This window comes from Streptopelia decaocto (assembly GCF_964273445.1).
Source record: "Streptopelia decaocto genome assembly, chromosome: 12".
NCBI lineage: Eukaryota > Metazoa > Chordata > Aves > Columbiformes > Columbidae > Streptopelia > Streptopelia decaocto.
In genome coordinates this window covers 18990511-19005250 of record NC_138667.1, presented here as the reverse complement: position 1 = coordinate 19005250, position 14740 = coordinate 18990511, and the positions used below count along the sequence as shown (strand labels likewise).

Genomic DNA, 14740 nt, shown 5'->3' with positions numbered 1-14740 from the left:
ATATTTATGTAATGTATTCTTGTAGGTGACAGAGATGACTTATTAAAAGTGAATAATGTATTTGGAATTGCCCAACCTACCTGCCGAGAGGCACATGAAGTGGGAAGTTGAATACGATCTTTGGTTGGGAATGAAGTCATTCCGCAGTGATGTTGTACTGATCTGTCATTCTTTATCTCGTGTTCAGTGAGGTACTGAGGGCAGCCATGCATTTTTACTGAGAACACTTTCCTTTTGAAGCTGGTATTCTGTGCCTACCACTGATTCAGCCGCTGAATTTTAAACACCTTGGCATTAACTTAGCTCTAGAACTTTGCAATATTAAATAAAGACACCACTCAAAAGGTGTTTAATACTTTCATTTTTGCCAGGTATTGCTCACCTTCTCCTTTTTGCTCTTACCGCTCTTGTTCCTCCCCTCCATTCCTTTCTCAGCCCTGTTTCCTTTCCCAGGCTATATTGGAGCTCTCCCTGTGCCTGGTGCGCAGCCTTTCTGTGTGATCTCCTGAGGAACGGGAGGATGGCATGGTTGTTTTGATCTTTGTGGCTAAGATTTCAGTTTTAAGTCTGCTTTTCTTAAATTCCATCAGTTGAACGTTCAGCTCCAGAAGTCTTGGGGTGGCAGGTTTGAGCAGTGTGGGTGGGAGGGCCGTGGGTCCCATCACAGCACACAGCGTTAAGGACTGACTTGGCGATGTGGAATTGAAGAAGTAATTCAGTTCAGGTTCATGGATTGGCTACTTAGCTCAAACCATTTAATGCGCTTTCTGATATATGGCCGTATTTTACTATATTAACTCTCTAATACATATGGCTGGAGACTTTTTTTGAGTACTGCAGTTCATGTGGAGCTTCGGAGCTTTTTGTTCTGCATTGTGAGGCTCTCTAATAGCAGCAGGGCTTGTTCGGCAGGCCGGCCTCAATGTGCTTTGTCATCGCATTCCTGCCAAAGGAGACTGACAAAACAAATGTGTTCAGGGCCTTGGGAGATGTTATCCCTGCACTTAATTTCCTGAGTGTTATTGCGCTCTTGTATTAGAGACTTTGCACACACGTGCCCCAAACACTCCAATGTTTTTACTGTGATGGTAAAATATTAAATGGCCACCAGAAGATAACAAGGTAACGATTATCTCTGGGTTTGATGGTGCAGTTCTGGAGTAGTAGCATACTGCCGTTGTACAGGGTGTTTCAAAAAGATGGACCCAATTTCAAAGCAGTAGCAGGGTGTTTTAAAAAGGTGGACCCAGTTTAAAATCACTGTATTTCTGCAGCCACGAACTGCCCATGAATGAAACTCTTAGCACTTGAAAGGGCCGGGCAGAGTTTCAAATGATGACCGTGGCTGCTTTGAAATTGGGCCCATCTTTTTGAAACACCCCATGTTATCCACATGGCTAAACATTTCAGGAAAAATGAGGAGCGTGTTGGAGAGCGCGTGCCATGTTCTCATCCTGCTGCGAAGGCTGCGTGGTTACCCCGCAAGGAAACGGAATGTGCTGGCTGGTGGGAGAAGCAGTGGGCACGGCATTGATGTTGAAGTTAGCTAGCATGCAAATGTTCTGAAAAGTTCCATTTCAATAAACTTTAGGGCTTCTTTTATACGCAACGCCCTCTCCTCCTGCTCCATAGGGGGAAGAAAACCCACAAAGACCCTAAACAAACCAGCAAACCTTGAAATGGCCAATTAATTTTCCTTTAAATAAACCACTTGACAACATTCACAAGGTGATAAATACTGCACTGCTTCTTCTGGTGAACTTCTCTTGGTGGCGTTATTGGCCTCTTGCAAAGCAGGTACCTCAGTACTGCTGGTTCAGCCTCAGGTCTCTGTGGCGGTTGAACCCGAGCAGGCAATACAACCACACAGCCGCTCACTCACCTTCCCACCCCAACAGGGGAGGGAGAAACTTGGATTGAGATAGACACAGTTTAATAAAGTAACAAAATACTAATACGCTACTAGTAAATATACATATAAAATACTGAAAGCAATTCCTCACAAGCTCTGTCGACAACTGAGCAGCCAGTCCCAGCAAGCTGCACCTGGTCCCAAAGCCGATCCCAGAGAGAGAAAAGAGAGGAAAAAGGCCGAACTAAACATCCCGACCGAAACTCCTCCGGCTCTGACCAAAAAAAAAGCCAAGAGAAGAGAGATAGCAGAAGAGCAAACCAGAAGGTCACAACTCTCCTTAAATACGAAGCATGACCTTAATGGGCCAGAACACTCTCATTGTTCAGAGTGGGTGTCAGTCCAGCTCTGTCTGTCCATACCCTTCCTTGCTGCCTCACACCTGTGGGCAGAGCTCAGTGTGTCCTTGGCTCTCAGACCAGAGCAATTAAAACATTGACTCTGTGCTGGGCTGTTACAGCTTGTTCTCACACTAAGTCTAAATACTGAGCGTGCGAGCTATGAAAAGGAAAGGTTTCTAACTGCATGGAGAAAATGAACGCATTTTCAGTCAAACCAGCACAGTCTCTCAGTATGAGCTGTGCTTCCTAACACTCTCACGATAAACCTGGGATACTTTCTGCCATGAGGAGCTTGATTTCTGTGCTGTTTGAAACCTCCATGTTGATGTTTCACTTTGAGAATTTTTGAGAATCCTGCTGTACTTACCTGCATGATGCTGAGGAGAAGACAGACTGCATAAAGTAGGAAACACAGCACTATATATAGGGCTAATTTTGGACTTTTTTTTGTTGTTGTTCGTAGTGGGATAATTATATCTGACAAGTTAACTAGTGAAGGCATGTCTGGATTGACATGTAGTTAAGAAGAGTTCTGTACTTTGAACCTTATTTGTGTTGGCACACTTCGTTTTTGCCATTCATGTAACGAGGCTTCCTGTGGCCAAATTTTGTTTAGCTGTCAAAGCAGTGCAAGGAGTGACTAGCAATGTAATCTACTGTGGAACCTTTTAGTAATTTTGCAAAACTACTCATGAAAACCATCCTCAGTGCCAAAATTATGTGGCATTTGCCTTTTATGCCTGATCAGGGGTTTGCTGTAGACATCGGTCATCTCAATGACTTAACAGTAACTTACTGCTCTGTCTGATTACTAATTTCCGAAACTGTTATTTTCCTAGAAACAAATTATTGTGGATCCATCGACCTTCAGCGAGGAGCGTTTTAGGCCTTCCCTGGAAGAGCGCCTGGAGAGCATCATTAGCGGAGCGGCCCTGATGGCTGATTCATCCTGCACACGTGATGACCGACGGGAACGGATAGTTGCCGAGTGTAATGCGGTGCGACAGGCCTTGCAGGATCTACTTTCAGAATACATGGGGAATGTGAGTATCTTCTGTTTGTTTAGTTTGTGCGGTTTTTAACTCCGTGTTATTATGTAAAATGTGGACTTGAAGCTGTGTCTCGAAGCTGTTCCCGAACAGAATTTGAACAGTAACCAGCAGGCTGAAAGCTTTGTCAGGAGCCAGGATCAAACATACTTAAATCATCTTAAAATTGATCTCTAGTCTTCCAAGCAACTATTATCAACATAAAGTGTTAACCCTTCAGCACTGCTATTATTTTATGACTATTAGTATTGGTTTGTGTAGAAATTAAATGGGTTTAGTCTGTTTTTGTGCCTCGGCTTACGTGAAGTAACTTGGCTTATGGAAAAAGGAATACTTCTTTAATTCTGTTTAAGCTTGGGAAGTTTAACTGTGTCCCCTTTTTAGCTAAAGGCATTCTAACTATTCTGTGTTTTTCAGAAGCAAGTTATTGTCGCTACTCAGTTCGAGTAGGGGTCATGTACGAAGTTAAATATTTAGGAAGAAATCCTGAGAACAGTTTTATATAAATCTCGGACTCTGAGCAATTTTTTTCCAGTGTTTAGGCATTTAATGTGCACACGGTATTTGAAGCCTGAGAGTGTTTCTGCGGTTGGAGTAAGTGTCATGTCACGCGGATGAGCGGCTGTGTTTGAAGGCAGCATGATATAATGTTGGACTTCTCTCCCTGCTGTTGCCTCTTTGTTCTTATCCTGGTGGGTTTTAATCTGAACCTTTTCTTAGAGAATAGAATTTATTTAGGAACATTGCTGTGTTATGGACCTTACCTTCAAATCTTTTGACGAAAGCTGCTTCAGCGTAGGGTAGAAATGGTCGAATGTGCAGGTAAGGTCAGTATAATTTGGAGAGCAGCTGCAGTGTGTGGTAAAGTAAAACAAGAATTTCTGTTTACCAAAGACAAGGACAAAGTAATTGAACAAAACTGAAAGCCAAGCCTTATATAGCCTGCGGGCTGAGCTAGGTACTTCATATAGTCTGTCTTAATTGCTTGTGAAAGTAGCTTGCATTCAGCATTGACATTCTATAGAACTGAGCAGTGCAGCTGGGGAGCAAGCCGCTAAGTCGTGCTGTTTAACATTGCTTTCAGAGCACGGTGTTTTATTAGTATATGACGCATCTGTAATAATCCCTTCAACTAATGTGCTACTGGATTGGATGAAGCCCTGTTGTCATGATTCAGAACAAAATATCCACCAAATGCTAATTAAAAATGTGGATCTTGCACATAAGAGCTGGTGGCATTTGTCTCATTGAAAGTCAGTCAATACCTGTGTGCACGTGCAGAGCTGTGCCTGCTGTTCACCGGAATGCCTGTCCTCCTCCTCCTCTGCCCCCTTGTCTCCAATATGCAAGTTAAAGTCATCACGTTGAGATGGAAAGAATGTGTTCCCTCTGTTATCTCTCTTAACACATTGTGAAATTAGTGGAGCATACTGAATTTTTTAAAGTCACTGCTATGTTATGATTGTAGACAGTGTAGTTGGGGAAATGAGATTAGAAATTCAGTGAAATGGAGTGGAAAAAGCAATTGATAAATTATGGTGAAAATGTGGGACGGTGTGTAAAAATCCATACTGAGGGTAGGAAAAAACCCCTCAATGATGAAGCTGAAGGATGAATAATAGTTGGGAATCTAAACAGTGAAAAAGCTTTGACACATCTACAGGAAGAGTAGGGGTGTACTGACTTTCTGGAGTGGTAGAGGAAATGTCACATCATGTATATGTATGAAATACCCACAGCTACGGGCCCCAGCCATCTCCTGGTGTGCTTGTCTCCAGCCTCCCTTGGAACAAGGAAATGAATTGGGCATTAAATCTGTTAATTACACAGCGCTTGCAGTGCATCATAAATCCTGTGTGAGTGCTAGAATAAGAGATATTTATTGGCCAAGTGTAAAAAAATATACATATATATGTATCTATCCATATATCAGAGAAGATTGGATGAGGAATGCACTGGAAAGGTTGAAGCACAGGAATGTCTTGAGGCAGATTCCCTTTTAGTTTTAAATGCCTTCTGGTTTAGTGACTTCCTCTAGCTTTTGGGTTCTCTGTCAGATCTCTGGCAATAAAAAGACTGTTTCTAGCTAGTTTGTAACTCAAAGTCCTTAATGTTTTGAACCCATAGTTAAACTGTCTCTGGGCCTGTCCCCCAGCTCTGTAAGTCTGCGTAACAGTCTGAATAACAGTTTTCAGTAAAACCGAATTGTTGGATCTCCTGACCCCTGCTGCATCTGTGGGTGTGGTGGTGAAGCCTGTGACTATGCCCATAAAAGAACGGCAAGATTTGCTTGTTCTGTACTTTGTTACAGAAGTTTGTATCCCCTTTCCTTAGATTGGTGTGTGTTCTAGTTCCTTTTCCATCTCACACACCTGTCTTGCCATTTTCAAGAGTAGTCCAACTTGGTCAGTCTGAGTTTTGTACATCCAGGCCAGTGTCCTGTCTTGGCAGCGGTCAGTAGTGCTTCCTACAAGACAGAGGACAGTAACAAGGGATTTTACTTACCCAAAGTATCCTCCGACTGCTCACAGTCTGCAGCTAGGATACTTTCAGAGCTAGTGTCACTGACTGCATGTAACATTTAATGACTCCGGATGGACTTCAGAATCATAGAACCATTCTGGTTGGAAGAGTCAAGTCATAACCCAACTCTAGCACTAAACCATGTCCCTATGAACCTCATCTATGCACCTTTTAAACCCCTCCAGGGATGGTGACTCCAGCACTGCCCTGGGCAGCCTGTTCCAGTGCCCATCAGCACTTTCTGGGAAGAATATTTTCCCAATATCCAATCTGAACCTTCCCTGGTGCAACTTGAGGCTGTTTGCCCTGATGAATCTGTGTTGTTTTTTTCTGAACCCCTGTGAACTTACAGCATCCGTCATCTTCGTTAGCAAGGAGTTCTCCTGCTTAGGTGCTCTGTGAAGAACCATCTCCTTTTGCTTTGAAGCAGAACAGCCTCCTACCTGTTCTGTTGGATGTTTCCTTCATCTCATTTAGGAAAGGACCCTGAGTAGTTCCCTTGCTCATCCTTTTCTATGCCACCTGTGTTGTTTCAGAGCCATATCATGTAGGAGACTTTGGTCTTCCCCAGAATGGTGTCCTAGTTTTAGCAGGTGCTTGCCATAGACAAGCTATTAAACAGCTCCTCTGAGCTTTGGCTGTGCCCTTGCTATCGATCAGCGTGGTGGAACAGGATGGGCTTTGTTGAGTGAATTAGGGCTTGTTGCCTGTGCTTATCTGCATTTCACAAAAGTTTGCACAGCCGCGTTTAGCCTGATCCTGCGAACTGGTGGCAGGTGGCATTTGCTGTGGTGGGACCCATCTCCTTGTTCAGGTTCACTCAGAATCCAGCTCATGTGGCCCAAGAAGACCCTGAGTGGGGAATCACAGTGCATACAGCAGCGGCTGGGAGACGAGTTTCAAAAGTGACCTCTGGTCTGAGCCAAAAAAACTCGTGTAGACACATTGCGTGACCTCGTCCTGTGCTGTGTCTGGATCTTCAGATTCCCTTTGAGATCTGGAGACCAGAACTGCATCTGCATTCAGGATTCAGGCAGTGTCATGGCATCATCTGGTTTTGTTCTTTACTCCTGTACTGACCGTTCCTAACACTTGATTTGCTCTCTGGTAGCTGCCGAGCACTGAGGTGCCATCTCGATGAAATGGCTGCCATCGAGATTTGGCTTCTGGGCCACAGTGGCAGGACCCTGTTTTTCTGAATATGAAGTTAGATGGTCTTTCCCTTGTACACCACTTGTTACTTATGTCCACTGAACTTTATCTGCCTTTTTATTACCCAGACTCTTAGTTTATGAGGCACATTCCTTAAAATGCCAGCTGTTCATCCCTTAATTGTAGCATCTGACTTGTTAGCTTTTTCCCCCTCATCTTCCCCTTCGCTTAGGGAGAGCTGCCTTCCATTAGGGCTTCTGCTCACTTCTCACGATTCCAACAGAAAATAGTTTTGCTTTTTAAACTTGCATTGCAGATCCCTCCTGGATTGAAATAGCAAACGCTAATGTTTATATGCATTTGATTTTTATTACTTGGGGTAAGTTTGATTCTTATTGCTAGAGCTGAATGGCAGAGTAAGAATGGGAAGGCTTAAAAAAAATCATTATTGATTCTGACTAGCGTTGTAAAAGTGGAGTATTCCAGATTCAACTGCATGTAATGCAATAAACTGACCACATCAGCTGTAGCAAAGTTTGTAATATAACTAATTGATGGCAAGATCCAGGTCTTTGTGTGACCTCTTGCAGTCAAGCATTCTTGGTGTGTATTTTATTAATTAAATGAAAACATTTCAAAGCATATTTGAGTTTAGTTGGACATAAAAAACAGACTTAGGGGAAGGGGACAGAACAAAACATCTGCTTGAGTGATGTTCAAGATGAATAATACGCCCATGAAGGAGCTGGTAAGAAAGCTACGGTCCTGAGTATGGCCATGTAACAAAATACAACCGAAAGAGTCTTTGTGTCTCACCTTGTGTTGGTAGACGTTGACCACTTGCAGTTTGTTCCAAATAAAAAGTATGAAGCAGAGTATTTTTTGAAACTACTGCCGCTTTATGCCGGTGTTTCCTTTGCGCAGCAGCGGCTGTGACACCTCTCCCGGTGCAGAGAGCAGGTACGGTTCTTGTCAAGGTCTCTGCTTTTCTGTACTGACCTGGTCAACGCTGCCTTAAATGTATGTGTGCAGTCTTCATTGCAGTTATGTTATCTAAACTACAAATGAATGCATAAAAAAGGAACAGTGGGCTGATAGAGCTGAAATGTGTCTGCATTTCTGAGAATCTGGTATGTAGAATGGAGAGGTAAGAAAATGCGTCTACAGGGACAAAAATCCACAACTTCAAACCGTGACAGGGTATTCGCTCTGTGCTGGAACTCTCCATGGTGTTATTAGTGCAGAACTTGGGCAGCTTGACTTGATTTTAGCTGATTAAATATGGTAAATATAGGAGCTGGTGGTTTTTGAGGTTGAGGTTTTGCAGTTGGCGTTTGGGGGGTTAGAAAGTGCAGGCTGTCCACTGAAACTTCACCAGAAGTTTCCGTCTGCTCTCAGTTTGCCTGTGCTGATCTTGCAGAGGACATCAGTTATCCAACTGACACGTAAGGCTGGAAAGAAAAACTTCCGTAGGCTTTTGACAGTCCATTTTTATTGCTTGATGCAAGTGCCCTGAGGGACGGGGACAGTTTGGCGTCTTTCCGCGAGGGCTGTTTTAGAGCCATTCTGTAGCAGCGATCAGAGGTGTCCAGGTCTATTTAGTATGCACAGAGATGTGCAGAGAGCTCTCCTTTTAAGTCTGTTCTGTACCCCATAAATTTCTAATGCATCCAGCTACCCTTTCATGCACACACCACTAACTCGGACACGCACTGGCATCAGTTTGGGCAGAAATTCTAGTCTGGCTAGTGCGGAATGCGAACCCAGAGCCCCATTGTGTACAACATGCTCTTGTACAATAAAATCCCTTGTTACTACATTTGGAAATGATAAATCGTGTTACATAAAGTAGCTTGACAGGTCCGATTTCAATGGGAATTTTAATGCTTTCATATTAACATTCTGACTGTGTCCTTGAGTGTCTGGATTGCATTAGAGGTGCTTGGCAGCAAATGGAGAAAAACCATTGGGGACTGGTTTCAGAGCAGCCGTTCCAGACACAGATTATTGCAGCAGATTTTTTTTTTCCCAGTTTCCATGTTCTGTTGGGCCTGGAGTGGTTGCCTGCCATAGGTGGCTGTTTTTGGGGTGGGGGTTGTGTTTCTTTCTGTGTCAGACTGTGATCCCGCTTGCAGCTGTGCGGCTCAGCTGGACGGTATTGAGGAGGCTGGAGCCCGGTTGCCGCACCGTGCGGCTGGTGGGAGCTCTCGCCTGCTGGCCACTGTGCTTTGGCTCTTGAGATGCCTGAAGTAGGTCTCAGCACTTCTGGTTTTAGACTTGGTGGTCTCATAACTTGCTAAATGCTTCTTTTGCACCCCTTTTCTGTGTTTAGTGTGCTTGTGGAAATGTACTGCTCCAAACAAGTACTATTTGCTCCATCTTGATTGCATTATTTTGCTTTTCTTTCCTAAGCTTCTTTGAGCATCTCTGATGCTTGAGAATGAATGGGCAGGAAAGTGTCTAGCTTATCTGTTTAATATCTTTTGGGAGAAATAATTTTGTCTTCAGAGCTACCAGCAAAGGGTATTTCTAGTCCTGACACACTTGTGGTTTACAGAATGGAGATGGGTTTTCATTATGAATTTGCTTATTAATAGTGTTGATCCACAGCTTTGTATTACCATCAAGGATCCAAGCTTGGAAAGGAATGTATGTGAATTTTCCCAACTGTAAAAGTTATTTACAGCAAGTATCTATATATTTGAAAAGGCTCTTTCATAGCCCTTTTAATGAAAGCAACTGTTTCTGTGGAAATAGATGTGAATTAAAATGGCAGACTGATTCATATTTATGATGAAGATGCTGTTAAAAATTCTGCCTTGAGATAATCTACACTTTCTTTTTTAATATTGTTTCTGTCAGTTCAAGATGCTTGAATGCTGACGTGGTGGATGTGGTTTGAAAGCCGGGATGGATGTTCCTGTCATGGACTTGGCTGCTCAGCAGAGCTGTGCTGTTGTGCTGGGCACTCATTTCCATACACACTATCAGCTTGACAAAGATGCTGCTTTTAAAAACAAAACGTTTCTGAAGTCATACAGTTAAAGCTTAGTGCTTACAGACTGACATAGAGTAAATAAGTCAGCGTACCTGGAGGGACGCCTGATGAAGAGAATTTCACACTGCATCAGTCGGATGTTTTCGGGCCACAGCAACAAGTTGCTTCTCCAACATCACCCTCGTTTGAGGCTGAGCATGGGGTGTGTTTGCAGAAGATTTTCAAGGAACTTTTATTTGTTAGGTAGCGATACAGAGGCCTATAGAAATAAACTGAAGCCAGCTTGTGCAAAGCTTCATCAGCCTTGTGAGCTTTGGGTTTTCATGCTCTTCAGAGCTCGCTGTCATCCCAGTGGCTACTCTGAGCTCATCCTGATGCAAGTGTGGAATTGCAGCTTTAGAGATCCCGAACAACTGCGGCGCTGAGGGCTCAGCTGGCGAGGGAGGGAGGGCAGCACATCTGGGCTCCAGGTGTTCCAGGCTCCCAGTTCATTGCTGCAGGCACCACAAGTCCTGAATACGTTTCAGGCCCAAAGCAGTGTTTGCGCCATGCATTGCTTAAAGAACTATACGCCTGCCTTCAAGCCGACTGAAAGAAACCCACCAAAGCCCAACACTTGCACCTGAAGTCTTGTTCCAATACAAACTTAACACTTGATCGCAATCTTAAATCATTGCTCTTCTCCATCTGCCACTTTCAGGCTTTGCTGCTTGTTGGGCATAAAAATGCCAGTAATAACTCTTGAAGTGAGTGGATTTGGCGGTGGCTGGGGCTCGGTGTGAGCTGTACTCAGCGGTACTCAGCCTTGCGGTCTTGCCACACTTTTCAGCATTTGTTTTGTAGACTCTTAGTAGCTGTAAAAGAAGGAGGGTTGCTGCCCTCCCCTACAGCACACACTGCATTGATGTGTGCAGCACAATTGGAGGCTTACGCTATCTCTAGACTGAGACCTGAGTCCTGGAGATACTTGGTGTGGCAGTGAAGGCTTCCACCCTACCTGATCCCTCCTTTCCTACCCAACCCCTTCGGGTTGGTATTGATGAAACATCTATTTTTCCTTTCTTATTAGACATATGTCTATCTCCAGTGTTAACACATATCTAATATCGTCTAATACTGCGTTATAAATCCAGACGTTTCTTAATTTAATGTTGATCAAATAACATTTAAGATTGGTGGAAGTCTTGAAATACTAACGTGTGCTCACTTTTTTGTGATGTGGCAGTTGGCATTTAGCAGCATTTTATTTCTGTTGAGCTGTGAACCTTTTTACATAAATATGCTATAATGCTATGCATGGATGCTGCTTTATAATTCCGTGTTTTGTGACTTAATTTGAATTCTACCATTTAGTAGGAAAACATTTGAACTCTGCCTGGCTACATGAGATTAAATCTAAAGTCACCCTAGTGGAGCTCCTTTTGGTGATACTGGAGTGCTCTCTCAAAGCCCAAATCAGGGAGTATAGATGGAACAGAGCGTGCAAGTTTGCTCAGTGACTACTGAGCTGTGCATAACCAGTCTCTTAGCCTCCAGCAGGATCATGCTCTCAGTGTGCAGAAGTATTACACACACAACTGGGCTTTTGAATTTCTCTTGTTGGAGGAAAGGGAGGATGGAATTATTACAGAGTTGGAATACCACAGTCCTTGTGCTATGACAAAATATGAGCATCTCAAGTCTTGGGCTTCCCCTTCCCCTTTTTTCTTTAGCCTTGATCTATCTAATAGAACTCTTGGGTTCAGCTCCTCTCTTTCTGCAGGATGAGATTCAGAAGATGATAAAGTGGGAGAATGAGGACGGTCACTGTCTGTGCACACATGGCTCTGCTATTGCCTGGTACTGCTAATATCCTCTCCAATTTGCTGGTGATATGCAAAGCCTGTTATGCTTTATTATTTTATTGCTTTTAATATCTCTTTACCTTTTTTACAGATCCCAATGCAAGCAGTAGAAGTCTTTCTTGACAGGAAGCCAGAGTTTCTGTGCTGGATGTGGCGTTCAACATCTAGAGCGTGCTCTTTGCTTAGCCTGTTTTATCCCGTGTAAGAAAGCTGATGTTCTGCAATGCTCATCGTGTGTCCTGGAGCTTTAGACCTACTTTGTCCCAGAAAGTCAACTGAATCAATACGGAATAATTAGTGTTTGTGGCTAATCCAAGTAGTGGCAGTCATCTTGAATGTAAATAGAGGCAGAAGAGTGACTTAATCCTCCTCATGTCTGAGGAAGGGATGAGGGTGAAGCTGTATCTTGGAAGGCTGTTGAAACAGAGGAGAGAATTTTGGCTTCCTATGTTCTACACAGGGACGTGTTTGTTCAGCAGGTTGGACAGGAGTTGAAGGCGAATGGGCAGAGGAGAAACAGAGCAGAGAACTCGTGTATGCCAGGGTTAAAAGCCTTCTGCTCCAAGATATTGGAGAATACTTCATGACTTCGGAGACTGTGTACTTGCTGAATGGAGGCTCCAGAAGAGTGGTTTCTTTACAATAACAGCAACAAACCTATAGGCTCTCAAGCCAAGAACTTCCTTGGAAAGGTATGCTAAGAGATGGGTTTTCCTCAGTGCCAATTAAATAAGTTTTCCCATGGGGGAAAACCAGTGCATTTGCAAATTTCCCAGTAGTCAGTGACATGGTGGAGTCGCGTAGTTCTGAGCTTGCTTTCACAATCACTGTGCTTTTCATAGATGGAGTGTATTTTTCTATAATGTCTGTATGTTTCAGCTTGAATGCAGATGTTGCGTGATGTGCAGCCGTTCGTGGATTATTGACTCATACTGCCTATATGTTAACCTCGGACTGTCAGGAAGTAAGGGTTTTGCCATCCATTGGGTGCTCTACTGCTGCCATATGCGGCCAGGAAAAAAAACTGCTTCTCAGCTCAGAATCTCTTCTGTATGCCCGAGGTGCTGTCATCTGCGGTTTGCTGAATATGACAACTTGAATTGACATTATCAGTTACTTTATGAAACCTGCGGAAAGAACTTGGAAAATGAAGCCTGGTAGCTCTTCGAAAGGCTCTGGAAACAAAAGTTAGTTTGTTTAAAAGCTGTTTAACTCTGTAGGTGCGGTGTGAGAGCCGAGTGTGGCTGTGGAGCCAAGGAAACCGGAGGGGCAGGTCTGGTGGGTGCAGAGCAAGGTGTGTGGGTGCCCTCGGTGGGGTTCTGCCCACCCAGCCCTTTCTGCTTCTTGCCCGCTCCAGATTTTCCTTTTAGCTCATCTGTCCCCTGCTGCCTTCGGGGGAATACACTTTGGTCTCCTAGTTAAAAGATGGACTCCTTAAAAACAAATGACTTTTTATTCTCTTTGTATTCTTTTGATTGATTTTTGAAGTGAGGTTCCCACCTACAAGCAAGGCAGGCACTTTTGTTTAAAAATAATAACATTCAGAGTTGTCTGTGCAGTGTGGGGCTGCACACGGGGCAGTTTGGGGAGTCAGGGTGCTTATTAAACTATTCAAGACTTCAAATAATTCTGATACTGCTATATTTTTTTATGTTGTCTTGAAATACAAATGTAGTTGCATAACTTCTCTCAAAATTAAAAGAAATACAGAAATATGAAGGAATGCTGGAGATCTGAAATATCTTCCTGTAACTTGGAGACCCCTCGTTACGTGCTTGAGACTTGCCTGGATTTTGTTTTTCTTTCCTGATACCAACTTGTGACCATTTGCACTGACAGGTTTCAGGTTCATTCCAGGTGTTAATTAGCAACATGGGCATACGATGCTTTTAAAACCCATTTCCCAAGCAGGAAGCTGCCCCGGGAGCTGTTTGGAGCACACCCTGTGTGTCCTGTATCTAGCGCTGGAAGGTCTCCATGGATGTTTCTCCTTTCCAAGCCTCCCAGCAGTTGAATTACAGCTGTGAATGCCAGTCAGATACCTCCATTTACGTGCTATCCCCCCATTTTTAACCTAGTACTGCGCACTGCTTTTAAGTATGCAATTAATTTTATTCAAAACATCTTCACTAATCCCCAGCAATTCATTCTACTAGTGTAGAGGTTGAGCAGCTGGCTACATCATATTGCCCAAGTGCCTCTGTGTTTTCAGTTTAGTGTCCTGCTTTTGAAGGGTTTCATGTGTGTATCTGCCCCACCTCCCCACTCAGCTTCTTGGACTGTGCAGGGAAAAATCTGAAAGGTGGGGTTTGCTTCTTGTCCCGACCGTGCCTTTGAACCTGTCCTTGGAGGGCTGTCTGTATTGAGTCATTTCAGGGGAAGAAGGTGACATGGGAGCTCTGATGTCAAGTACAAAATAAGCTGCAACTATATCATTTGATACTGTTCCCCTTAAATGCCAAATTGTGAATTTCCTTGGAGGCAGAATGAGTTTTTTGGGCATCTCTCCAGGAGTCAAAGAATCCCAATTCTAGAGGTCACTGGACTGAAAAAAGCCAAGAAAGCGAGAAGTTAATGCAGAAATAACTGAAATGTTTAAAAAAGAAAAAAAAATCAAAAGCCCTTTTGTCTTGCCCCGGGAGCTAATGGCCTACAAACAGCCACATTTTTGTCCTACAGGATCTTTGAATTGAGGAAGGGAGGGTCTTCACAAAACCAGGTTGATGTGGTGTTGTGAGAGCTGGTTTGGAGCAGGATCGCAGCCCTGGCCGCTCCGGTGCCTCCTGCTCCGCTCCCCGCTCTGTCCCACGCAGCTTTTCACCCCTCGAGGCTGCTCCTGTGTTTGCAGATGCTGTGGGACTCCACTGTGCGACTACAATGAATGAGATCCTATGAGGAATGTGTGTGTAGAGAAAAAGGTA

General features: G+C 43.8%; 1 protein-coding gene across 2 annotated transcripts in view; it reads left to right on the top strand.

Moving 5' to 3' along the window:
- CTNNA1 (catenin alpha 1) overlaps positions 1–14740 on the top strand; it is a 187292-nt gene that overhangs the window by 102570 nt on the left and 69982 nt on the right. For both annotated transcript variants that reach the window (XM_082063875.1, XM_082063874.1), the window contains exon 7: positions 3093–3296. In XM_082063875.1, the coding sequence (XP_081920001.1) occupies positions 3093–3296 (204 nt within the window). The remainder of the gene's footprint in view (positions 1–3092; positions 3297–14740) is intronic.